General features: G+C 31.8%; 1 protein-coding gene across 2 annotated transcripts in view; it reads right to left on the bottom strand.

Annotated features, from left to right (window-relative positions):
* The window catches only part of LOC134715647 (uncharacterized), an 89,582-nt gene that overhangs the window by 2,360 nt on the left and 60,322 nt on the right, over positions 1-26,900 (bottom strand). Inside the window, exons 68-99 of one of the 2 annotated variants that reach the window (XM_063577977.1) lie at positions 26,269-26,505; positions 25,403-25,804; positions 24,495-24,856; positions 24,073-24,181; positions 23,020-23,256; positions 22,566-22,790; positions 21,745-21,978; positions 20,967-21,382; positions 20,505-20,613; positions 19,492-19,773; positions 18,399-18,770; positions 17,905-18,156; positions 16,697-17,322; positions 16,232-16,328; positions 15,299-15,496; positions 14,675-14,807; positions 14,034-14,179; positions 13,414-13,636; positions 12,941-13,017; positions 12,341-12,404; positions 11,696-11,908; positions 11,347-11,440; positions 10,855-10,966; positions 10,379-10,521; positions 9,504-9,631; positions 6,695-6,841; positions 6,268-6,442; positions 5,737-5,912; positions 4,839-5,051; positions 4,206-4,320; positions 2,879-3,098; positions 128-329 (exon numbers count right to left, since the gene is read on the bottom strand). In XM_063577977.1, coding sequence (XP_063434047.1) covers positions 131-329; positions 2,879-3,098; positions 4,206-4,320; positions 4,839-5,051; positions 5,737-5,912; positions 6,268-6,442; positions 6,695-6,841; positions 9,504-9,631; positions 10,379-10,521; positions 10,855-10,966; positions 11,347-11,440; positions 11,696-11,908; positions 12,341-12,404; positions 12,941-13,017; positions 13,414-13,636; positions 14,034-14,179; positions 14,675-14,807; positions 15,299-15,496; positions 16,232-16,328; positions 16,697-17,322; positions 17,905-18,156; positions 18,399-18,770; positions 19,492-19,773; positions 20,505-20,613; positions 20,967-21,382; positions 21,745-21,978; positions 22,566-22,790; positions 23,020-23,256; positions 24,073-24,181; positions 24,495-24,856; positions 25,403-25,804; positions 26,269-26,505 — 6,736 coding nt within the window. In that variant the 3' untranslated portion in view covers positions 128-130. The remainder of the gene's footprint in view (positions 1-127; positions 330-2,878; positions 3,099-4,205; positions 4,321-4,838; positions 5,052-5,736; positions 5,913-6,267; positions 6,443-6,694; positions 6,842-9,503; positions 9,632-10,378; positions 10,522-10,854; positions 10,967-11,346; positions 11,441-11,695; positions 11,909-12,340; positions 12,405-12,940; positions 13,018-13,413; positions 13,637-14,033; positions 14,180-14,674; positions 14,808-15,298; positions 15,497-16,231; positions 16,329-16,696; positions 17,323-17,904; positions 18,157-18,398; positions 18,771-19,491; positions 19,774-20,504; positions 20,614-20,966; positions 21,383-21,744; positions 21,979-22,565; positions 22,791-23,019; positions 23,257-24,072; positions 24,182-24,494; positions 24,857-25,402; positions 25,805-26,268; positions 26,506-26,900) is intronic. The other variant, XM_063577976.1, reaches the window with a different exon arrangement.

The raw sequence follows: 26,900 nt of genomic DNA, 5'->3' as shown, positions 1-26,900 counted from the left end.
AGGTCCAGATTATTTTTTCATGTGCACTGAAACTAGTTTTTTGTTTGTGGAAAGACATCAAATAAAGGATCGGAAATAAATACTTGATTTTGGAATATAAGAATATAAGATGTAATGATTTATTTACATTTTATAAATGTGACCGTTCTTCATCGACAATGATATTAGTGGGTGGCGGTAAATCATCTACTGCTGGTTGTTTCTCAGCGTAAGACTGAGAGTAACTGTACCCCAGGTTATCAAAAGCACGAGCATTGTCATAGTCTTTGTTACTAGCAGAATCGGAGGCAGAAGGTGAGTAGCTCGGAGATTTTCTCTTAATTTCTGATCTAGAAAAAAATAAGATAATACAGAAAAAGGCGCAATTTTGAAATAATAAAAAGTAATATAATACATATGAAGTGAAGCACGCAAAGATATAGAGGGTATAGAGATAATGAAGCACACATGTATGACATGCCATTTTACTATTATAATATTATTAAAGCTCTGCCCATAAATGATAAATTTGAAAACCATTACATGATTAAGTAACATTTCAAATCTTTGGGAAAAAAGACACTAAGTGCACCTACATTCTTTTAAACTATTAAAAAGCAATTTTTCAGCATATTGTTTTATTACCAAAGCAGATATACTAACTAGCAGAAGTTTTATATAGTTTTGTTATCAAAGCAAATTTACTTGCATAAGTTTATCCTAGGGTACTATGTGTGTTTTTAGACAACCAAGAACTTTTCCGAAAAAAATAGACATCTGTTTCTTTGAAAATATTTTTTAGACAAGGGGGGGGGGGTGATTATACGGCAAATTTTAATTGAACTGAGAATTAATTTAAGATCTCATATTCGGCAAATACAAACAGGGGAGATAACTGTGATTGATCAGATCTTTATCAAAATTAATTTCATAAAAGGAAATCCAAATAAGCTCCTAGAAAAACAAATTAGGCCTCACAAATTTCTGTCAAGTAAAATGGCAATGTACATTTACATATGTATGTGATATGACTGCATGGATCCCTCACCAAAATGCTCTGTTTGTGCTGACTATTGATACATTTGATTTTTTGCAGTATAAATATGACAAAAATTTGTTCTGCTATAAATAAATAATGCAATGATTGTCTGCTATATGTTAATGTAATGTGAAAATAAAAAAAAACTATGTAATGTATGTTAATATCATTCACCATTCATGCAATTTTAATCAAATATTGTTTGTTTTATCATGCAATTCTATAAATATATATACAACATATTTTAAAATATTCATACAAACATTTAAAAAGTATCATAAATCTTATCAATATCAATATTCTTGATAAAACTAGAATTTCATAATAGTCTGTTTTAAAGAATGTGTGTGTGCATGTTCAAGTTTCTGTTGTCCTAATTTAGTTTCTAAAACAGGCAATTTTCTCTTTGCTCTGAAAAGTATCCTTTGCTACTTCGATATTTTCTATTCACTATGACAATTTTTATGTCATATGGTAAATAATTGTATTTGTCAATAAACTATGACTATCATCCTGTTCTCTAATATTGATCAAAGTTTAGTTATCATCTCCATTACATATAAATGGTGTGGCAGACAATTTTAGTTTTTTTATATGGCAGTATGGTGCTCTATCGTATGGTCTTTCTTTCTTTTGTGGATAGTAGTCTAATTCGCATTTTCAGAATCTACAGAAATGTGTGTAATCTCATTGTTCTAACACCAAAATGAAAAATATGTTGTGACATTTTAAAAAAATCTTATGTTCGCTTTTGAAAACATTACCAAGAATGCGTTAGATTCTGAAAGGGGGATTTTGCAATCAAAATACATCTCCTTCTTTATATACATAAATTATATGTCTATCCAAGATGTAATGAAGATAAACAGTGGTATATTGTATTAAATCATATAGATAAGATATTTGACTATACATACATTTTATAAATATTTCAAGTCATGCATAACAACATAATAATATAATTGCAATATATTTGTGTGTTACCTTACCTTAAAATCATGACTCAGTAAAAAAGACTATACTTTTGATATAACTATTTATTTGATTTGAATTACTTCAACCATAGTTTTCAAAGGGCCTGTATGGGTGGCGTGTCTTCTATACATAAATATGACTCAATTTGAACAAATGTTAAACAGCAATCACTAAAGGGAGCTATCTTCCACAATTTTGTACGAGTACTCCCAACACCGATTTATTTAAGCAACATTTGATCAAGGGTTAGTAGATTAAAGATTCCCATACTAAGCATGGACAAAGCAATTTCTGTTTGTTCATTTGAAACTTCTTGAAAACAGCTATCAACCAAACTTACAATGATAACTCAACAAGACATGAAGATGCACACCTGCAAATTTCAATTTTTCTTTTATGTGATACTGGGGGTTTCCCATACCAAAATATTGACAATATTAGCTGATGGTTGGCAAAACATATCTTTTCAGTACATTAAGTTAATCTTTTTTCGGTAACTTATTAAAAACAAATATAATTAAGGGGTTTAGTATGACATCCTTTATCTCTGAACTAGTAACATATTTGTTTAGGGCCAGCCAAAGGACTCCTCCGGGTGCAGGAGTTTCTTGCTGCTTTGAAAACCCATTGGTGGCCTTAGGGTGTTGTCTTTTGACACATTCCCCATTTCCATTCTCAATTTTATATACTAAATTGTGAGAAAAATTGTGAAAAAAATATTACATTTGTAGTCCTCCACATGATCAGAAATTAAACAATGATTAATCCAATGCTTACAGCCAAAATGAAAGGAAAAAATGTAGAAGAAACATCCTGATTCATAGCTCTGACTCTGATCTATAATCTGAAAATGGAAGTTTTGTAACGAGAAGTTGTAATACTTACTCTTTTGCGGTACAGACTTTACAGGCCAAGAACAGTGAGATGAGAGCAAATCCTCCAGCCAGACAACCAAGTACGATGTATACCACTCTGTCATTCTCATCATCAGCTGTATCTTCCTCCTTATTACCTGCAGGGGCCTGGGTAATACCTCCAGATGAGGGTGTAGTGGGAGGTGTAGTTGGGGGTTCTGGTGTACTTAAGTAACCTACACAGCTACCACCTACAATATACAATGATTATAAATACTGTCTGTCAGTTACTTGCAACAGGTCAGTGTTTGACCCTACATACTAAAGTTTTGTCTACCTTTAAAACTCATCATCAGAAGTTTGTCTGAACATACAGGAATAGAACCTTAGTAATTCTAATGCAACAACGTTTGTAACGTTCATTTTGATTAGATAACGTCACTTTCTTACAAGGCATCAATCGACAATTGATGTTATGGGACGTACGCGCAAGCGCAGACGACATATGACAGATTTTAAATACATGTTTTAACGTTGTTTTCTGTCAGTTTCATTAGAATGGAGATAACAATATTGTATTTTAAGCTCCGACGGCATCAATTGGGGATTTGATGGTCGCAAATACCTGTTTACTGTCTCGGCTAACGCGTCGCCAGTAAACTTAATTTGCGACCATCAAATACCCAATTGATGCCGTCGGGGCTTAAAATACAATACAGTTATCTCCTAAATAGAGATAAAAGGCATAAATAATGAGATAGCAACCCACAAACAAAAACAAGCAAAGAAATCAAATGGTCAACATCAAGTCCTTGCAATTGGTCACATTTTGATGTAGATGTATATTGTAAAATTTTAATATCATAACACTGATTTAATAGCAATTATCTGTGTCTTTTCCAAAAAAATAACAAACATTGTATACGGAAATCAAAGTCTTTACTTTTATTGTAATCATTCATTATGTACTGTGGATTCATTTATTTTCGTGGGTACCAATTTTAATGGTATGAGGAAAATGTAATTTTTTGTGGATATATGATGTCATGGTTTTGCACATATCTATATACAAGCTTAAAGAAAATTTATATTCCTTAAACTTGTAAATTTGCGGTTTTTCTTTACACCCAAAAACTAGGTAAAAAATTGATACCATACGAATAATAATGTATCCACTGTAAATGTTAAATGTCTATTATAAAATAAACCATGACACCTATATTATAAGAAATTATCTCCTTTCAATAAACTCAAAGTATACATATTCCCAATTAATGTCCTAAATAATTCTTTTCTTCTTATTGTTCAGGAAACTTAAACAGAGAAGTTGACAAAAGTCTTAAATGTATGAAATTTACCTATAACATTTGTCCAAGCATTAACAGATATTTCTGGTATACATCTCTGACAAGAGTTGCCTGGATTCACAGAATTTCCATGGTAACATACACCACCTAACATACAACCAGTAGTCTGCAAATTCAAATAATATAAATTACTTTAATCAATCAAAGGGCTGGTAATTTTGTTTTCAGGAGTAGTTCATGAACTTCCCCCCCTGAACCAACATGTTGTTTTACTGGAGACAAAAGCTGCAGAGTTTGGGGTCAAAATCAATAATTATCTTTTGGACAAACAAATCTGCTTTGTCATTTTCATCTCATCATTGCCAAAATTACCTTCAAATGTATTTTCCAACATAGATTTACAATAAGTTATAAAACATTGTTTAATTTCTTCATCAGAGCTAGAGCTATCTGACTTCTCTTCACATATCACTATTCTGATATTTTCATTTATTCAAATCAATCAAGCTTTTAAGAAAATTCAGTAAAAAAGTAGATTTTTTTTTCTTTCTTTTAGATTTTTATAAATAGGAACAACAAAAATATATAAATGTATAGTAAGTGTCCATTCCAGCAAAAAAGTGACCATTACAAGGATGAACGAGCTCCTTTAAATACCCTGTGTCAAGGTGAGCAGAAACTTACCAATTGTTGACAAGTTGAATAGCTAGCACAGCTGTAACATCCAGGATGATACACAGCTAGTCCAAGGGTACCAGTAGCTTTCTGGAGGTTTCCACTGTTGGTTACAGAGATGGTCATTTGTTTGTATGCTGACACTACTGGCAAAGCTTGACACTGTACCATAGAACTGGTTATAAACTGGGCAGAAACTTTTATTGGTTGATCACCTTGGGACTGAAAGCAAAATGAAAAAGATATTTTAATTTAATTCTATGCTAAAGATATGTAAAACAGAAGATGTGGTTAAAATAGCTTAAAGATTTCTGATTTCTACACACCTGCATTAATATAAGTTGAAATTCCTTCTATACATGATTGTTGTGGAAATTTTCATCTTTTTAATAGAAACCTTTGTTTAGTTTGATATACCTTGTCAGTTGCTAAGAAGGAAAAGGTCTGCCTAATAAATATGTTTAATCTCTACTCATTTTTAATTTGATTATTAGTTTTATAGGTACAAAAAAGTATATTGCTGTTGACTTCAGGATCTTATATTCCTTTTCTAACATTCATTGCTGCTTTCATCTTAACTCATTCTTTGAGAATGGTCATATATTTAATGTAATATAAATTTTGTTCCTCAAATGAGTTTTTTATAAATAATACAATCTTTCCCAAAAAATCCACACAACGGTGGATAAACCATCTAGTGTAGGTTACTTCTGGTTGTCAAATTTTTCTTGTTTAATTTTTTTTTTAAGACTTAAATTTAGCATTACTCCTCTATTGGTTTTAATTGTAAATACTTTTAACACAAAAATGTAGCATATTCAGTGAAATTCTATCCTTAAGTTACCAAAACCATTTTCTATACTTATTTCAAATAAATAAAAAAAAATACAAAGGGAGATAATCATACCTGGTAATGACAAGACAGTGTAGTCTGCTCGATGAAGTTCTGTCCCAGTACAAATACACTGTTGCAAGAATTGGAATCACACACATCACCATCTCTTAGGGAGATAAGTGTTGGTTCAGCATATCTACTGACTGAACAATCTGCTGATACCCAATCACCGTAGCAGTTACAAGTTCCTAAAAAGATAAAGGGAGAAAACTCATGATTTAGCATTTCTATTAACTAAACAGTCAACGTAGCATGTATAAAAGTTTCTAAAGAGAAAGAATTTGAAGTTAGAATGTTTTATCAATATAGTTTCAACTTGAGTTATGTATTCTCCAAATTCTGTTTTTATCTAAATAATTTTTAAAAAAATGTACCGTAATCAAGAATAATTGCATAATGATTTCTTTTTTGGAATACCAAATTTATTTAAGACAATGTAATGAACATCATTTTCCATTTTGACAGGTTCAACTGACAATGAGGCCAGAATAGCTAGTTTTAAAACATTCCCATCCTAGTTACCCTCCCTCTATAACAACATACCTTGGTCTGAACATGTTCCTTGAGTTGAACAATCATTTGGACAGGTATTTCTGAGAATTGTAGCTAGTAGTGATGGATCTGTTGACAGACTTGGTAGGTTCTTAGCAACCTCAGCTACACATTTAGATTTCATGGCTTCTACATATGACCCTAAGGAATTGGTGTGGCCATTTATCTGTAAATAATTATACATTACTATACATCATCTGTCAAATTAAGGAAATAATTTGAGAAAGAAAAAAAAATTGACTGTTTAAAAGTATTCAATTTTTGGCAAATAGTTTTTGCAGTTATGTTCTCATCTTTCTTTTTTAAAATATTGCTTACTTTTCTTTTCTATCATTAATACCTTAAAAGAGCAAAAATAATACTTTTGAAAATATATCACTCTAACTGTACTTTCAGTTACATATGAATAGAATATTACCTTGATATTTTGAATACAAGCCTCAACTTCAGCTTGGAAGGTGTATCCTGTGGCAGCAGTACAGAGCTGTCCAAGATCTGACCCGGTCAATAGGTTGGCACAATGCTGTCTGGCTGAAGTCTCATTCCAGTTGTTAGACCATGTAGCCTAAAAATAGATTAAATTTTGATTCTATACTTATAACCTTGTATGTGGAATATATGTCTTCAAATATTTTGTGGAAGGTATTTTCAACAGTTATTTAGACTATTTTATAGTGCATGAGAGTATGTTAGATAGAATATACACTCGTCTTTTTAGTTCAAAAGGCATTACAATCATAATATTCACTCTATCAATGATGTGACTAACCAACTATGTAAGAAATTTTAATAGACCACTTTCAAGTTCATCCATTACAGGGGAAAAAAACTCAATTATGCCTGCCTTTATGACGTCATTAACCAGATGGAGGGGATGGCCTGTATCCCTGCACTATTAAAGTTCATCAAGCATCTTAGTGATCGTCATTGTGAAGGATGAAATAGAAATAATGTTTGTTTTGTAAGTACTTAATCACAATTCCCTAATGACAGCAGTGCTGATTGTCAATTATTAGAATTTAATTTGCTGAATGTTTCTTTCAATATAGCATTATAGTTTTCCAACCATTAGCTCAACATTGGAAAGGAAGTGACGACACCCCTAAACACATAGAGATGTTCACTAGAACAAGAGTTTTTGACAGAAATGCATCAAACTTATAAGTTGTCTTTTGAATTAAGGGGATGATAAAGATATCATTATAAACTTTAAATACAAACCTCTGGTATGAGTTTTTGACAGAAATGCATCAAACTTATAAATTGTCTTTTGAATTAAGCGGATGATAAAGATATCATTATAAACTTTAAATACAAACCTCTGGTACGATGTAAGTATAATCGACATCCAGACCTGACAACGGGTCAACAGTTTGTCTCTTCTTCCTTGTCTTATAGATATAACTATAAACTTTAGATACTTACCTCTGGTACGATGTAAGTATAATCAACATCTAGACCTGACAACGGGTCAACAGTTTGTCTCTTCTTCCTTGTCTTATAGATATAACTATAAACTTTAGATACAAACCTCTGGTACGATGTAAGTATAATCAACATCTAGACCTGACAACGGGTCAACAGTTTGTCTCTTCTTCCTTGTCTTATAGATATAACTATAAACTTTAGATACAAACCTCTGGTACGATGTAAGTATAATCAACATCTAGACCTGACAACGGGTCAACAGTTTGTCTCTTCTTCCTTGTCTTATAGATATAACTATAAACTTTAGATACAAACCTCTGGTACGATGTAAGTATAATCAACATCTAGACCTGACAACGGGTCAACAGTTTGTCTCTTCTTCCTTGTCTTATAGATATAACTATAAACTTTAGATACAAACCTCTGGTACGATGTAAGTATAATCAACATCTAGACCTGACAACGGGTCAACAGTTTGTCTCTTCTTCCTTGTCTTATAGATATAACTATAAACTTTAGATACAAACCTCTGGTACGATGTAAGTATAATCAACATCTAGACCTGACAACGGGTCAACAGTTTGTCTCTTCTTCCTTGTCTTATAGATATAACTATAAACTTTAGATACAAACCTCTGGTACGATGTAAGTATAATCAACATCTAGACCTGACAACGGGTCAACAGTTTGTCTCTTCTTCCTTGTCTTATAGATATAACTATAAACTTTAGATACAAACCTCTGGTACGATGTAAGTATAATCAACATCTAGACCTGACAACGGGTCAACAGTTTGTCTCTTCTTCCTTGTCTTATAGATATAACTATAAACTTTAGATACAAACCTCTGGTACGATGTAAGTATAATCAACATCTAGACCTGACAACGGGTCAACAGTTTGTCTCTTCTTCCTTGTCTTATAGATATAACTATAAACTTTAGATACAAACCTCTGGTACGATGTAAGTATAATCGACATCCAGACCTGACAACGGGTCAACAGTTTGTCTTTTCTTCCTTGTCGTATAGATATAACTATAAACTTTAAATACAAACCTCTGGTACGATGTAAGTATAATCAACATCTAGACCTGACAACGGGTCAACAGTTTGTCTCTTCTTCCTTGTCTTATAGATATAACTATAAACTTTAGATACAAACCTCTGGTACGATGTAAGTATAATCAACATCTAGACCTGACAACGGGTCAACAGTTTGTCTCTTCTTCCTTGTCTTATAGATATAACTATAAACTTTAGATACAAACCTCTGGTACGATGTAAGTATAATCAACATCTAGACCTGACAACGGGTCAACAGTTTGTCTCTTCTTCCTTGTCTTATAGATATAACTATAAACTTTAGATACAAACCTCTGGTACGATGTAAGTATAATCAACATCTAGACCTGACAACGGGTCGACAGTTTGTCTCTTCTTCCTTGTCTTATAGATATAACTATAAACTTTAGATACAAACCTCTGGTACGATGTAAGTATAATCGACATCCAGACCTGACAACGGGTCAACAGTTTGTCTCTTCTTCCTTGTCTTATAGATATAACTATAAACTTTAGATACAAACCTCTGGTACGATGTAAGTATAATCAACATCTAGACCTGACAACGGGTCAACAGTTTGTCTCTTCTTCCTTGTCTTATAGATATAACTATAAACTTTAGATACAAACCTCTGGTACGATGTAAGTATAATCAACATCTAGACCTGACAACGGGTCAACAGTTTGTCTCTTCTTCCTTGTCTTATAGATATAACTATAAACTTTAGATACAAACCTCTGGTACGATGTAAGTATAATCAACATCTAGACCTGACAACGGGTCAACAGTTTGTCTCTTCTTCCTTGTCTGAGAGTTGTCTTGATTGACAGCTGTTCCTTCAATGGTTGATGTAACATCCACTCCTGAAATATTCAATATTTTATATTAAACATAGATCTGTTTATGTTAATGATGACAAGGGTGGTTTTTAACGACCTTGACTAACCATTAGGGTCTTGCAAGGGTGGTTTTTAACAACCTTGACTACGCATGAGGGTCTTGCAAGAGTGGTTTTTAACAACCTTGACTACGCATGAGGGTCTTGTAATGGTGGTTTTTAACCACCTTGACTAACCATTAGGGTCTTGCAGTCAGGTGTTAAGAATTACGTATTCATGTCCTTTTGTTGATTCAACTATTTCTTTCTTATAATTTCTAGTATCTTTCATTTGTATAGTGATTTTATATTTCAAAGTGAACGTCTTGTACTTTTTGAGAGGTTTTAAGTTTTTCCACCACATTGTACTAAACAACATACAATGACAAAAGAATGTTCAATATTCTCTATGTATGCCACTCATATAGATCACCAATTATGGCAGTATAGCATGGTCAACAATGGAGTAAGAAAACACTTGGACAAATGGTCTCAGAATAGCACTGTGTTCACAATGCATTTAGGTTTCACAGACAAATAGACAAACTGTTACAATTCACCTAAATGACAGTGCCACTTAGGGACAAGAATTCCAGCTTCTGTTCATAGACATACAAAAATAATTACACTGTCCTAAATAGCATTGCCGCTATGACAACTTTTCCTGCTTTTGTTCACAGATTCAAATAATGTGAATCTTATTCTTAAATGTTCTGCAGAATAAGATACATACCTGAGACCAGGTCACATGACTCAACTATCCTCATTTCTTTACAAACAGGTGCAGAACTATCTGCTGGGCAGGTGCAGTAACTCTTGTAGGCTGATGTAGAAACAGTTCTTACTCCAGAAAACAAACTTTCATATACTGAAACTCTGTTGAAGCAAATGTGTATATTCAAAACAACATCATAAATGTATATATCATGCTTGTAACTCTTGTTTTACATTTATGAAAAGAAAATGTATGTGGCAGCTAGGTATTCATCAAGTTAAAAAGAAATCAAAAGACAAAAAAAGTTTATGGTACATGTATTACCAAATTGATACATTAATTTATCTTGAAATCTAAATTTTAAGATAATTACAACTAAATTGAATCTTCATATTAATCTGTACATGACATTCATCAATTCAGGAAAGAAATTTTAAAACTTAAGATTCATCGACAGAAGTAAATACCAATTTTGTCACATATATATATATTACCTCCAAGATGAAGCAAATTGGTCGGGAGCAGCATTATCAACCAGACTCATAATAGTTCCGTCTTTAGACATGGCATCGTTAAATTTATTGGCATCATAACTTCCACACAAACCTGTAAAATGTTAAAATTACAGTAAAATGCAGTCATGTTTTAGAATATTGCATAAGAGAGTTACTCTTCATCTTGAGTTCGCTGAAATTTTAGCCCATAATATCTGATCAAATATTTTCTTTTATCATGTTATACAATATTGTCCCTGCAATTATTCTAAGCTCTAAAATTGACAGATACAGTGTCTGGTACTGATCAACATATTTAATATGCTCTTTTATTATAAGATAATTAGGATTTCATTTTTTTCTTTCAAAAAATAATTTCCATAAAATTCAATCAAGAGTTGAAAGCTCAATAATTTTTGCATTACAAATTAAATAGTTGGTTACAACATCATCTATCTTGTTGTAAAAGTAATGTTAAGGTTAAACTATTACCTTCTGATCTGAGCCAATCTAATGAAGAAGGTAAAATAGATAGCTGCATGTCGCTAATGTCAACACTAACAATAGTTCCTGTTGGCAACATAAGCTGAAAAGAAAATATCTTATTATGTAAACAAATTCTATATATAAAACAACAATGGTTGAACTCTGAATCTTCTTTAAATTCTGTTCTACAATTTTTTTTTTTTATTTTTTTTTTTCATAACTGACATTCACTCAAACATTGCATAATAATAAATACTTGAAATTGAAACTAAAGTTCTCTGATATTTTTTAAAGAGGCACCAATAGCATATGCAACTTTTATAGAAATAGGAAATAAAATGTCAAATGTGCTTACTCTGACAATTTGTCCATCATTGGCCACATAGATCCTGAATCCTTCTGCTATTTGTCCTGATTTGTAGAATAAGGCAGATGGAGCTACAGCACCTGTCTGACCCGATCGTCTACACTTGTCAATGGTGAGAGAATCGTCACCAACTCTCACCATTACAGCACATATACACAAGTTAGAATCAGATGGTGAACAAGTCTGGTACAATGTGTGAACCTAAAAGATAAATGTTGAGAGTTTCGTCAACCAATCTCATTATTACGGCACAATTACAAACACAATTTGTATTCAAAATTAAATATATATAGGCAAAGAAAATAAAATTAAATTTTTCAAAATATCATTTGAGTAACAAATTCTTCTTTACCCAGCTGTTGACTATTTATCATTTCACAATAGCAAGATGTTTGGTAAACCTTGCATTAAAAACTTGAAAAATAGCGATCTCATGTGTATGAATATGTTAATTAGCTAAGTTGTCATATCCCTGCCCTTATTGGGACTGAACTCTGTTTATACTAACATACATTTTCTTAGTTTAATATATTTTTCTTATATACATAATTATTTCCAAGGCATAAAATATCATTTCCTAAGAGAACATTGACTGCAAGCTGTACTGTTTTAATATTCTCCCTAAAAATTTACCTCTTGTGGGAATTCCTTGTTTTTGTATACAATAAATTCTCCCTGGTATCTGACAGTCTCAAACCTGTAAATATAAAAAATAAAATGTAGTTACAACTGTTAGGAAACTACACTGCTTGGCTGAGGGCAGATTCAGAAATAAATGATGTTTGATTGATTGTTGGTTGTTTAACATCCTGTGGAAAATATTTCATGAATTTTCAAGACAATAAATGTAAGGGTTGTTGTTGAAAGGCACTTTTTATTCTATCCAATCATGCATTATATTTTTCATTTGATTATATCCTATAATTTTTCATGATATCGTTCTTAAATAAGCATCCCCCATCATATTTTAAAAGAGGTATGGTAAGTTTGCCTTTAATTGCTTACTTGATTCTTACAAACCAATATGTCATGAATGAAAATGCCCTTACTACATACTTTTTTGTACACATCATAGAATGTACTTATTTATGAAGGTCGTATGGTGGACTATAATTGCTAACATCCTCTTCTCTTAAGACTTTGGAGGACCAAACCTCATAATTGTTATAAAGAAATGAGATGTCATGTCTTTTTCTAAAACCTTATCCTGTGTATTTGATTGTTTATACTTACAGTCCATCAAATGATGACAGCTGATTTCCACCCATGGAAGTACACATAGCTTGTTGGTCAGTGTTTACAACAACAACCTACAAAATACATACAACTTTCTATATGTTCAGGTCATCCATTTATATTTTATAAATTTGACTATAACTTTAATAAATCCTTTATGATTTTTTTCAAACTTTGTCTCTTAACATCAATATGATTTAGAATAACAGCTGAACCTTTAAACAATCATAAGTTATTTATTACACATATGTCCACAAAGAACATTTTTATTTTCAGAACACAAAACAATTGAATTCTATTAGTCTTTGCATATGTACAAAAATCAGTTTTATATAAAAATCCTTGAAAAGAAAGCTTTAAAACACTTGAAGTTCATAAGAAAGATTTAATCAAAACTGGAATCTGATTTTCATACAATTATTTCTAAGTTTTCCTCCTTTAATTTCTTATAAATTGAACATTTTTTTTACCTCTAATCGTGAGATAATTCTGGTCAACACTTTAGTTCCATCAACAAACTTGTGAGCAGTTATGTTGATGTTCAGGTTATGTGAGTCGTCATATCTATTATCTACTCTAGCAAACAGTGTGTATGATACTGGTGTGTTCCAGTTCTGAGTGGTGATAGTTCTCTGACATGATCCAGTGTCGTCTGCTACCACTATCTGTGGTATGTTGCTGCCATCTTTACATCTGTAAAAATACAAGATGAAAATTACCTTGCTAAAAGAAGGTTTGAAGTGTATTAGAGCCTCAATTAAAAAAAAACTATAAATTTTTTTTCCTCTAAAATATATGTTTGCATACGATTAAGAAAAAAATCAAATGAAGATAACATTATGTCACAGAAAAAAAACTAGATGACTATGGTATTCAACCATAATTCTCTAAAAAAGTTTATGATGTATCATGATATAAAAGTTTGAGGCCTTCTACATGATTATTCTGCAAAATTTGTCTACACAATTTTGTCAGTAGCTTATAAGATCAATCTTCATATGTAGCCCAAATTCAAAGAATAAAAAAACCCATTTGAAATAAAGAATAATATGCATGTTGATGAACACTGTATGCCTGTATGATGACTTACTTGTCATTGCCAGACTCAATGTCAAGGTCAAACTTAATTTCACATGTCTGTCCATTAGCACACCAAAGTGCTGGATCTTCTTCTACAGTAATATCTAAGGTTGTTGGTGCTCCTCCTTCTAATAAACGTAATACTGTTGTTGGTACCTGAAAAAAAAACCATAATGATTAACACCTGCAAATAAGTTTAAAAAAAAGGGGGGGGGGGGGGGCAGTTCAGTTTATTGAGGAAAAAATATATTTATTGTTCCCAGGTTTATCATAAGATTTTCCTTTATAAATGTAAATCCCCTTCAGTATGGATATCTAAACACTTTTCATTCAGCATGCAATTCATACCCTTACAATTAATCTATTACAAAATATAATTAGATTCCATTTAGGAGTAACAAATTACAAATAAATGAGTTAAAACGCAATACTTTTTTTACATAAATTCTATTCTGAAGTAAAAAACAGTATACCCTCACTTTTTTAAAGCGGGGGTAAAAAAATATATTGTCAATTACCAAGAGAGATACACTTAACAGAACAACCTATATTTCTGGATTATTCAAAATTATCCAACATAAATATATAACAAAAATACATGTAGTACATTTATTATGTCAGAAAGAGTAAGTATACTTCTTTAAGACCAACCTTGATAGCTGGGAGTTTCTCACAGGACAGTGTTGTATACAACTGCTGGAGTTCTTGTCTTATTGGATCAGAAACACTAGCATTACAAAACTTCAGCTCTACTTCAACACAAGCATGGGTTGTCTCATATGTACTGAAATATACAAAAACAAAATGATTTGATTCTTTATAGATCCTTTTAAAGAGTGAGGTTTATTTAGTTAAAGATGGTAAACAGACTTACAAAACTTACTATTTCCAAATAAATAATAAAACACCACTTCATTTCTTAAGAATGTGTTAAAATTTTATAGAAACTGATATATTAGAACAAATTTTATAGAAACTGATATATTAGAACAAATTTTATAGAAACTGATATATTAGAACAAATTTTATAGAAACTGATATATTAGAACAAATTTTATAGAAACTGATATATTAGAACAAATTTTATAGAAACTGATATATTAGAACAAATTTTATAGTAGGAAACCATTTAGTGTACAGAAATGCTGACTACAATATAAATGCAACATTTGAATTTTTCCAAAAGATTTCATTTTTTCTTAAGAAAGATTAAAATTCCTGTCAGAGGACATTATATCTACCGGGTCTAATACAATACAAAATGATGTCCTGTACCTGCAATCTGTTTGTGATTTCAATGTGTTAACACATTGCTGAGCTTGGCTAGACATACAGTCTCCTTTGGCTCTACAAAGTGTGTCCCTGGCAACTTCAACATCAGCGTTCAATTTATCAAATTGTCCTCTAATCCCTTCAGAGCATGAACCTGAGTATTCCTTCACTTTATCTATAGCTGCTGACAATTCATTGGTTCTGAAAACAGAAAATCTTAATGTTGACAATTTTAAGTCTGTAGAATAAGTTCTGATTATGAGTATGGGTGAAGATGGGGTTTTAATCTTATAAAGCTTGATATGTTATACTGGTTTTGATCATTACTGAAGGTACTGTGACCTATAGTTTAAAACTTTCACATCGCTTGGTCTCTGGGGGAAAGATGTCTGGTTGATAATTACATTACATCTTATTCTTATATTGTAGAATAATATTCAATACTGTAAATTCAGAAGTTATTGTGAGGTTTTTATTATTGCAAAATGCGACAGAGTTGTAAACTCAATAATTTATACTCGCATTTTGAAATATTTTATATGAATTAAACAGGATTTTTCTCAAAATCGTAAAAATTAAAATTGCATAATGAGTCTAAAATGACAAAATCGCAATAATAAATGCACACAATAACTTCTGAATTTACAGTATGTCAAAGATATAAGAATCTTTGTAAAAGTAAAGGTATCCCAAACCCTGACAGCAGAACATTAAAGCATACAAAACTCATAAAATCATTGATAATTTTTTTTTGTATTAATCCATCCACTAGGACCCATATTCAAATTCCCCACATCCTGGTTATAAAAGAAAATCAAACCTAACCCCAGGATATTCTATCCTTTCAAACAAAAGAAATCACAATTGTGGATAGAACAGTTAAAGAATCTATTCTAGAATTATTTTTCAGTTTCAAGGATATTCAGTTATACTTACAAACAGAAAAGAGGCAGTCCATAGTCTGGAATGGTCAATTTTTGGATCTGATTCATGAATGTCATGGCGGCAGGCAAGATCTGACAAGTTTCTGGTTCTAAAATATCATAAAATTCAAATTTTCATCAATCACAAACAAATCCTTTGTAATACAAACTAATAATCTTGTTAAAAAGATATATCATTTGGTCTTTTGCAGATTATCAATTATCATCTTTTTGGGATAAAAGTTTATAATTGATATTTTGATACCAGAATGGTATTAGAAATAAATGTAATTGATATAATATTTATTTTCTGCAAGTTAAAATATATTCTTATTTTACAAATTGAAAGCTTTTGAGAAAAATAAAAGGAGAAAATCATAATACAATTATTTAATATCACTATCAGGTCATGTTGAAACTAATGTACTTGACCTAAAATGGCTATTTCACACCTAGGGTTTTTGTCATCACTACTTACCTTCCATCAAGTATAGAACAGAAACTCTGCTACACATGCCACTGACCATATTGTAAAACATTCCCATGGTTTCATTCAACACATGTACAACCTCTGGTGACAAACCAGCCTCGTCACCCTTGTCCATTAAACATGACCAAGCCTCGTTAAAGGAAACACACTGTAACATCTTGACTTTAGTGTACATAGCCATTGGATCATCCATCTCTGACAAACTAGCAAGACTTTCAATGTGACTCTTCATCAATTGAAGCGTTTTATTGTCTGCATATTTGGACAGTGTGCTGAAGTTAAAGAAAGCTTCTGCCATTGTTTTCTCATCAATGGACATCATTCTAGTAGCATTGTCCATCATTTCACCCATATTGTCTTTGTTCATCATCATGTCAGCAATTCTCAAGGTCATCTGCTCCCTCTTCTTTGCCATGGCAGCCATTGTAAGGTCACCATGGATAATTCCCATAGCTGTGATTTGATATTTGTGTAGACATGTTTCAGCACTTGGACTACAGTCTATATGTCTTGATTTTAAGTGTTCGTCGATCATTTGTGGGAATGTACTCTGAGAGAAAATAGAACACTGTTTTGTATGTTCCATGGAACAATACTTGGCAACTTCACTAGATCTGAAAAGAAAAATAATTGTGCATGAATGAATTTGACTATTTCTAAACAAAACTATATCATTTAACCAGCTTTCCAAATGTTAATTATTCTATACATTACCATAGGGATTTCTGAATTATTTTTGTGTTCTTAGGATATCATCCATACCATATGTTCCTTTTTTTCATTTCAAATATATAGCTGCTTGATTGCTTTGGTGACTGATTACACACATACCGTATAGCGTGTTATTTTCGCGGGGTGCAAATTTTCGCTTATTTTCGCGGACAGAACTTAATCGCCAAAATAAATTCCGCCAAATTAAAAGTGTACATACAAAGGTATTAATAAAAGTTTTTAATCCGCCAAAATAATAACCGCCAAAATATTTCGTATACCTTGTTCAATGAAAATCGCGAAATTTTACACCCGCGAAAATAACCCGCTATACGGTAATAAATCAAATATTTATCCATTTTTCCATACATATGTTAAACATGATATAAAGTCTAGCAGAAAAGTTTACATTTGTAGATCAATTTCTTCAAGATTGCAATATCAATGCCTTATGAGTTTTCTCCCTTATTTATCTGTCTACTTACAAACATAATTCTTCCCCTCCTATTTGTGTGTTATTGAAGTGTTGCTGGAACCTCCAGTAACAGGCACCAGCTTTCTCAAAGGCACAATTATCTGGTTCCCTGCAGGGTGTCATGACAACATTGGGACACTTCATGTAGACTTGTTGTATGGTCATGTTACTGATAGCATGGGCTAACATGGCAGCTGATGGATTCATCTTCATACAATCTTTTGTACTCTCATGTACACACTTCATGGTCTTCACATAGGTTCTACAAAATTAATAAAAACAAAAATGTTTTATCACATGGATAGTGGAAACAAGATCAATGGTAGTCAGCTTAGGTATGATAATCTTGGTAAAATTTAAATCTTAGATAATCTTACTAGAAAAATAAGTTTGAGCTTGACATAAAGGCATTGGCTAACATACAACAAATGTTGGGGGATATTTTGGAGAATGTGTTTGGGTCGAGGGACATCTGAGAGAATGTTTTCAAGCATGTTAACGTACCTATGGAATCTGCTACAATCCAAGAATGGACCAAGTAATTCATAATACATCATTCCAACGCATTCCATGGCTCTGTCTAATGAACACATTGAATGGTCGTCTTCCATTTCCATCATGTGAGTATCTTTGTCATCTGCTTTAGTGATGTCTGTCTCTTTCATATCATCCTTTCTGTCATCATCCATTTCCTTATCTTCACTCATGCACTTTGGAAGGTCAACTGATGTTACCTTTGTTACAGATGGGCAGTATTTGAAAAGGTCGTAACCAAGACAAACAGAGGTTGCTACACTCTGTTTTACATGTGAAGCCACTTCTGAACTGCAGGCAAATGTAAAACGCTGTGTACAGTGCAAAGTTTCATCGAATATTCTGAAAATAAACAACCATAATTGTTAGGATACATATGTTTTGATTAATGTAAATTTAGACATTTTTGCGATGGAATAAGCATCACATTAAAAAAAAATTATTAGAGTTTGCATGCAGCCTTTACTAATTTTGCATTCAATAATCTCAAATGGTTAATGTCCAGTCTTCAAAATTGCAACACTTATTTTAAGCAAACCAAAATTACTGTATTTGATAATTAAATGGAAAACTGTGTTGCAAGTTTAAAGCAATATGAACGAAAGTAAAGTAGCAGAACTTATATTTTGACACTGTTGAATTTCAAAATAGAAATAATTATCTTCCAAATTTGTCATGGTTTAAACATAAGCAATACAAGGAATTTCCTAGTAGTTTCTTTTGTTGTTATTCCAAACTCTATTACAATTAATGATTTGATGCCATTCCTCTTCCAAATCTGACAACCTTGTTCATGACTGAAATACATCACTTTAAACCAAAATGAAAGATGCAGTTCCATCAATTATTCTTCAAATAATATTTTTAAAACTATTCAGGTGTTTGAAATAATTTTAATGATTTACAACAAGATATTTCAAGTTTCACTACTCATGTTTGAGCTCTGTGACAACTTATATACACATTATTTGTTTATTTTAGTGCCACACATTTGTGCAAACTTGTTCCACGTTTTACCTTTGCGCATTCCTGCAAAGAATCTCACACCTAATTTTGTTTTTACCTGCAGAGTTCCTCATGCATTTTTTCATCAACCATGTCTGTGGAATTCATAGTGGAATTCATTCCTCTAGGTGACATCTCAGCCATCATGGCAATTCTCTCATTCATGTATGTCCCACAAAACATTGCATCTTCAGGGGAACATATCCAAAGTTCATCTGAACAGACACCAGAAAACATTCTGACATAGTCCTGAATAGCATGTGCTGATCTGACAGCATTACTTGTAGTATTTGCACAACCCATTAATGTAGGTGCACAGTTTACCATTGGACTGTTGGACCTGAAAAATAAATAGTCAACTCAATATTTAAATTTTTTTTTTTTTATATCTAGAAATTTATCTTGATATTAAATTAAGGAGCTCACCCCAAAAAAATCTTTTATGAAATTAAAGATAAAGACAATATTGGAAAAAGAAATACAATAGTGTACTAGTTTTGTTGTTGTTTCAATTACCACTATAAACGAAAATAAATTACTTTTTTCACAATGTTTTGATCCAAGATTTTCAACTATTCTAAAGTTATGAAATGAACACTGGAAAGCATTAAGGATGTACTTAGGTGAGGTTTGGGAATTTGTGTCAAATGTTCGGACTCCTCTGTGCTTTTTCCATACAATATAATGTAGAATATTTTGCCCCATAACACCAAATTATTTTTTCATATGAAACGTAATAGCTCATGAGAAGTCATTTACCAAAATTTTAGAAGATTCTTAATTTTTTTTCTTTTGTTTTAAGACCTAATAATACCAAGGCAAATATAAGGTAAAAGTCCGAGTTAGCCTTTTCCCGCCATATTTTAAATCTCAAATATCTCGAAAAGGAGGTCCATGACCTATCAATATGTTTAGCTTTTTTTTTTATTCTTAATTGATGCTCTACCAGTTTAAAGTATCAATTTTAACTTCTTGATTTATTAATTTTCACCTAAACTCACCTAAGTACATCCTTAAATGTAAACTGTACATTTTCAGAGCAATACTGACTGACCAGGAGAATATACTTACTTTGAACAGAGAGCTTTCTTATCTGAAATGGTCATTACACTGGACAGCATAAGATGTAAGTTAGACATGGTCAAGCACTGACCAGCCATGTTCCTGTCACATTTATCAGCTGCAAATAGATATAATATGATTTTATTACACAAGTATATCAGAGAGTTTTTGTATTATAATATCATCACTAATAATTTAACAAATAATTTTAGTTTTTCATGTGCACATATGCAATTTTAAAATATTTCTAAATGACAATTAATTGGTATACATTATTACTAAATGTATCCCAATGTTCTTTAAAAATAATTTAAAAATTTCACATTAAATAAAACCATTGTTTTTTTTCCAAATAAAAATCCTATCTTTGAAATCTTACTAAAATGAATGTTTTGGTAACAAGTTAAAAGAAATAATTTTCTTTGAAACTGCTGTAAATCAAAGATGTAACCGTGACTACGTGATTATTACCTGGGTCAGCGACATCTGCTTCATCCATTATTGGTAGAGCACAGAATCTCATCATGAACTCAACAGTGGTGTTAAATGCTTGACCAGCAAATATTCCAGCCCAGGCAGCTTCATCTGCAGTCACACCAGTACCCATGCAGGTAAGGAACTCCCAGAATGCATCACAACCATTTGTGAAGGGCATGTCTGACATCATAGCAACTGGTGAACCTTTCACATACTTGTCTACACATTGGTAAATACGGTTGAAATCAGTTACATCTCCAGCATAAGCAGGAACTGTTGGGGTAATCGCAGTGCATAGTGGGTATTTTGTTCTCTGGTAGAAATCCAGAGTTGCCTTGCCCATCATGAACTGTAGATTACTGCATCCTCTTGTGTGTTGTTCAAAGCATGTTTTTATATTAGCCATATGACTACAAAATAGAGTTAGATTATGTAATTGGTTTAATTCAAGAAAAACAAAACTTAAAATAGTCAATAAAAATATTGGACAAATATAAAATTATGGAAGCAGCCATCACACTCAAGTCAAATTAAATATATAAATTAAACTCAAGCATAAAGAATTACTGCATGCACTTATTGTTCAAATGATGTTAAAATAGACAGGAATGCAGGTTTAAAATTCATCAAACAAATTCAGTAACATTTTATTTTTCATATTGAGTACCAAATATTTAGTTGGTAAAAAACGCAAAATAATCAATTAAAACTAAAACCTGAATTTATCTTGGTCAGATCAACTATAAATAAATCAATAAAATTTGCCACTAACCTGCAATCAGAGCTGTCATATCTCAAGGAGCAGTTGTAAGCTTCAGTCAGTGAACAGGTTGGAGGTGCGGAGCAGGATCCCTTGGAGTAAGCCTCTGCTACAATATCTTTCTCTGGACACACCTTTAATACGTTCATCCAAGTCATCTCCATAAAACCTGTAATCTGCTTCATTTCATAGGCAGAACAGTTGTAGGAATTTCTATTGACACACTCAGTTGTGGTTCTCACATCACTAAAACAAACCATGACAAAATTATTAATAAATACAAACATGAACACACATATATCACATCACTAAAACAAACCATGACAAAATTATTAATAAATACAAACATGAACACACATATATCACATCATTATTACAGACAAAGACATAATTATTAATGAACAAAATCATGAACACACATATTTTTCTTAACTGCTGACTCTTTGTTCAGCTCATATGCAGATCAGCAATGGAAATTTACAATCACTATCTAGTAACTTCCTTATCTGTCAATGTGTATTTGTACCACCTAACAAAAGTTACACTGGAAACTTTGTTACAAACAATGTCATAATATCTAAATTCTTCACATAAGGTACAAATATACCAATAAGCCAGACAAACAATAGTAGAAATTGAATATACTCTTAATTTTTCTGATGGCAGGTTTTAAAATTCAACAGGGAGGGTTGTATAATAGATTTTTTTCTATTGACATGTATATACTCCTGATATTTAAAATAAGAACAGTAAAATGATCTTCAGCAGAGAAGTTCTTATGTTCAAAAATTTCTTTTGACCTTCGAGGCTTGATTTCTATCAAGGTTACCTACCTGCAAGATTCCCAGGCATCAACACACATATGAACATCCTTGACACTACACTTAGCTCCAACCATAGAAGTTGAGTCACCACATGCCACCAAAGAGGTCAGTAGGGGGCACCTGTTTCCAACAATTGTCTGTATATAGGACAACAGTCCGTTAAAGTAAGTCTTTTCTCCATCAGAGCAGTGCTCGGTCGAGTGTTGTACACATGTAACAGCTCTTGACAGATGCCTATAATACAAATACATAGGATTATTATGATGAATGTGTGATATGTCAATAAATAAGGCTACAGAGTTGTGATTATTACAATAATTTGATGTTGACATTCTGGTGTTGCTCAAATTAGAAAGAAAAAGTATTGCATTTCTATATCATAATCTCCATTATTAATATACATGTATTTAAAAGAATTTTAAACTATGTATCTATGATTGCAACCAGATTTGACTATACATACCAGCAGAGCTGATAGTCTGGTGTAGCCTGTGATGAAAGCCATGGCATGGCAGAAGCTACACAATATCCTGCACTTTCAAGTTGACATGTTGTTGGTTTGGTGATGTTCATAACAGGATTGTGACAGACAGGATTGGTCATTTTCAGTCCTTCTATAATACTATAATATACCATTCTGTGGTCCTCAGAGCATTGGTCAATCTTATCTTTCAAAGTGGCATTAAGATTGTCCATTATTCTGTAAATATAATAAAATCAATTATCATAAAAATCTATCTTCTTTTCCTTTGATAGAAATGTAGTTGTTTTTATGAAGTTGGATACTGTAAATTTAGAAATTATTGCTTGCATATATTGCGATTTTGTTATTTTGGACTAAAACGAGATTTTGATTTTTGTGATATTGAGAAAAATCCTGTTGAATTCATATTAAAATTTTTAAAATGATTGATTAATTTATTACATTTACAACCTGTTGCTTTTTTTGCAATAATAAAAACATTGCAATAATATCTGAATTTACAATACATGTATATTTCAGTAATTGCTGGTTATGGGTAATTTAATTTTTTTTTAAATAATCAAGTATTTATTATTTTGCATTTCAACTAATTCAATCTTACTGGAATGTGAACTATTATCCTTTCCATTTATATTCACAAGAGTCTCCATTTATTGCACTATTAAGTATATAGCAGCAGTTATTTTTGTATAGTTGGAGGAATCCAGAGTGCTCTCAGAGAAACACAGACTTCAACCAGGAAAACTGACAATTCCAGTCAATTAAGATTGGAGATGAGTGCAGGGTTCAAAATCACAACCTGAGTGTTGACAATGTATATACATACAGCTGTTGTTTTTTTATTTGGTCGGGTTGTCTCTTTGACACATTCCCCATTTCCATTCTCAATTTTTTTTCATTGTTGGATATACAAAAGATGAACTAATTATACTTTTTGGCCCGTGACCTTTATTACAAAGGTCACGGGTCAAAAAGTATAATTAGTTATTACACCTTACATAAGTTTGTTTATCAGTCATACTCAATACTTACAAACACATTATAGCGTAGGTATCCTTAGTCTTGAATGGTCCAGAGAGAGCGTAAGAAGCAACATTAGACAAATAAGCAGCAATGTACCATGTGTCACACTGGTCACCTTCTGTAATGTTAAAACAGGTGTGGTCAAATAAATTGTAATTTCAAATCTAAATTGACCATTATCTTTTTTGTATCAAATCAAAAAAGATTAAAATAATGTAACTAGTGTTTGATATTCCTACATATCTTTATTTGAGGAAACTTTTGATTTAATTCTGTTACCTACATGTTACAGGAAAAACAGTATGACATAATGATAAAGAAGGAGAATTGAGTTGTAAAAATAATTTACAAATTGAAGAGCAAGGTTCGTTATAAGGAGGAAATAGATAGATAATACAAAAACATCTTCATTCCTCTATATTAAGTCCTACCTTTCTGAAGATGTCCAAGGAGTTCTTTCCACTGACCATCAGAAATCATGGACATATCCATCTGTGTTGTATTTTCATTGTAACCAAGAGTTCCCATAATAGTCTGGCTAATGTCTACCATTTTATCCATATAGTTATGGCATACTCCTTCCATGTACCCAGCAAACTGGTCTTTCATAGACATAGCAAACATCATGGGAACAGTTTGACCTTCAGATTTACTCAGACATTTTACAAATTGATGAAGACTTTCACAATAAATAGCATCAAACATGGATGGGAATGCCATGGCAACTGTTGCTTGTGTCTCAAACTGTAAAGCACACATGGTTATCTCCCCTGTGTCGTCCTGGATACCCATTCTGTAAATATTCAATGTCATTGATTGTTGTTTGCTTAACACCTTAGCACACAATGCACAAGAGTGAATGTTTAATAGAAGTTCATTTAAATATTATTACTTGTACAACTTCTAACAGATGATGATTGTAAACCTCTTCAGTAACATTACTTGCACACTCAGGAAAAGATTAACCAAAGTTATTGTGGCATTACAAAGAGAGAAATTAAAAATACAATCAAAATTTTCTGACTTCTTCTTGTTTATCACTCTAAAAGTTCTTTTATTAAAAGTTTTAAATACAGTTTTTCAACAAATTATCATAGTTGAAGGAGCCTTTTTTAAAATATAAAAGGATGACTGATTTTTAATTGAATATCACAAGTAACCTTTCATTATAATTTAATTCAATACTTATCAAGAACCTATTTTTTTTTTAAAAGCTTGAAAAAATTTCAAAAACACCAATCTTTTCAATCAACGAATGTCACAACCTGTAGCTAAAGCCATTTTATTGTCTGATATTTTTCACAAATTTGAAGTAATAGCCGACTATGACTATGCCTACCTTTTGTCAGTCAATTCTTTGAAGAGTGTCTTAGATTTCATGTATATGTTACTGCTCATGTTACTTAAAGGTCCCATTGCACCAGTAACATTCAACCTTAAAGTTAACAGTTTATGGAACATACTGGACACAACCATCTCACTGGTTGGTTCTTCCACCTTCATTATCATTGACCTTGTCATTACTAAGGCTGCCATTCTAGCCATGGCATGATCTACACGTGTTGCCCTATTTGTCATCAGAGCTTCTGTTACTGAATGGTTTCCACAACCCACTAGGTATTCTGTTACTGCAAAGTGTATTGAGTTGTAGACTGGTAAATTTTGCATGTGAGAGCAGCCTGTTGTCAGATCAGAGATACAGTTAACCATTGTTTGCCTTTTCTTATCATCTTCTAAAGCACTATAGTTAGAAAAAAAAAGAAAGTTGATTAAAACAATACAAAACAAGATTAGTAACATAAAATTGTTTAACTCAACGTTATTAGAATTCTTTCAGATAGTTGTCCTTTTGGAGACTAAATCCTTATTTCTCAAAAGTACTTTAAAAATATACAACCTTACAGGCCTGTAGCCAGGAATTTTCAAGGGGAGTCTATTTGAACTAGACTTTAACAGTCACAATTCAAACAAAACATTGACTTTAACAGTGCTTATTTGTTTTCAAGGGGGGTCTGAACCCCCCCCCCCCTTTCCCATATAAAATTAATAAGACAAAATAACACTGTTATTTCATAAATAAGACAAAATAACAAATCAAAAGATAAAACAACAGAAACATTTGAAAATCTACTCATGTATATTACGCAGACAATCAGTGACCAAATAATGTGACACATTTAACTCATGCCAAAGTGTATTACTAACCTGCACCCATCATCTGTGAGTGGTTGAATACACATGGTATACACAAGAGCTGGCTGACATACAGAGGGTTTCTTCAGCTCTGGATAACAAATATCTAAATTCATCTGTAGAATAGGACAATGGCTAATAGCATAGCCAACTTGGTCTTTGAATGCATTGAATACTTCAGTCACGTCATCTGTGGCTTTACATCCGGCTGTGGCCTCACCCATACATACCAATAATTCTGTCATTTTCCTGTCAACAGAATTTTACATTATTGTAAAGAAGAAAAATGTATCTAAAATAAGATATGCTGGAAAAATGTAAAAGAAATTGCTTCATAGTATTGTTATAATAGTGCTCAAGCTTCTAATTCAAATTTTTCATCCAGTTTGTTAACTAAATGAGTCTTAGTAGTTAAAGTTACATGTTACCAATCATGTTCATTTAAATGATAATAAAGACTTTTTATTAAACATTCAGTATTTCTATTGTTCTTATATCTAAAATAAATAAAAAGATTGGTATCAGTTTGAAAGATAAATGATTTTAAATCTATCATATTGTTTGTAAAATACTGTGTAAAAGTAAATTACAAATATGTGCAAAAGTAATTTTTTACAAGGTTTTATTATCAATGACCTTTTTGA

This window comes from Mytilus trossulus, chromosome 4 (assembly GCF_036588685.1).
Source record: "Mytilus trossulus isolate FHL-02 chromosome 4, PNRI_Mtr1.1.1.hap1, whole genome shotgun sequence".
Lineage (NCBI taxonomy): Eukaryota > Metazoa > Mollusca > Bivalvia > Mytilida > Mytilidae > Mytilus > Mytilus trossulus.
Note: the sequence above shows the minus strand (reverse complement) of the source record. Positions and strands in the feature narration are given on the sequence as shown.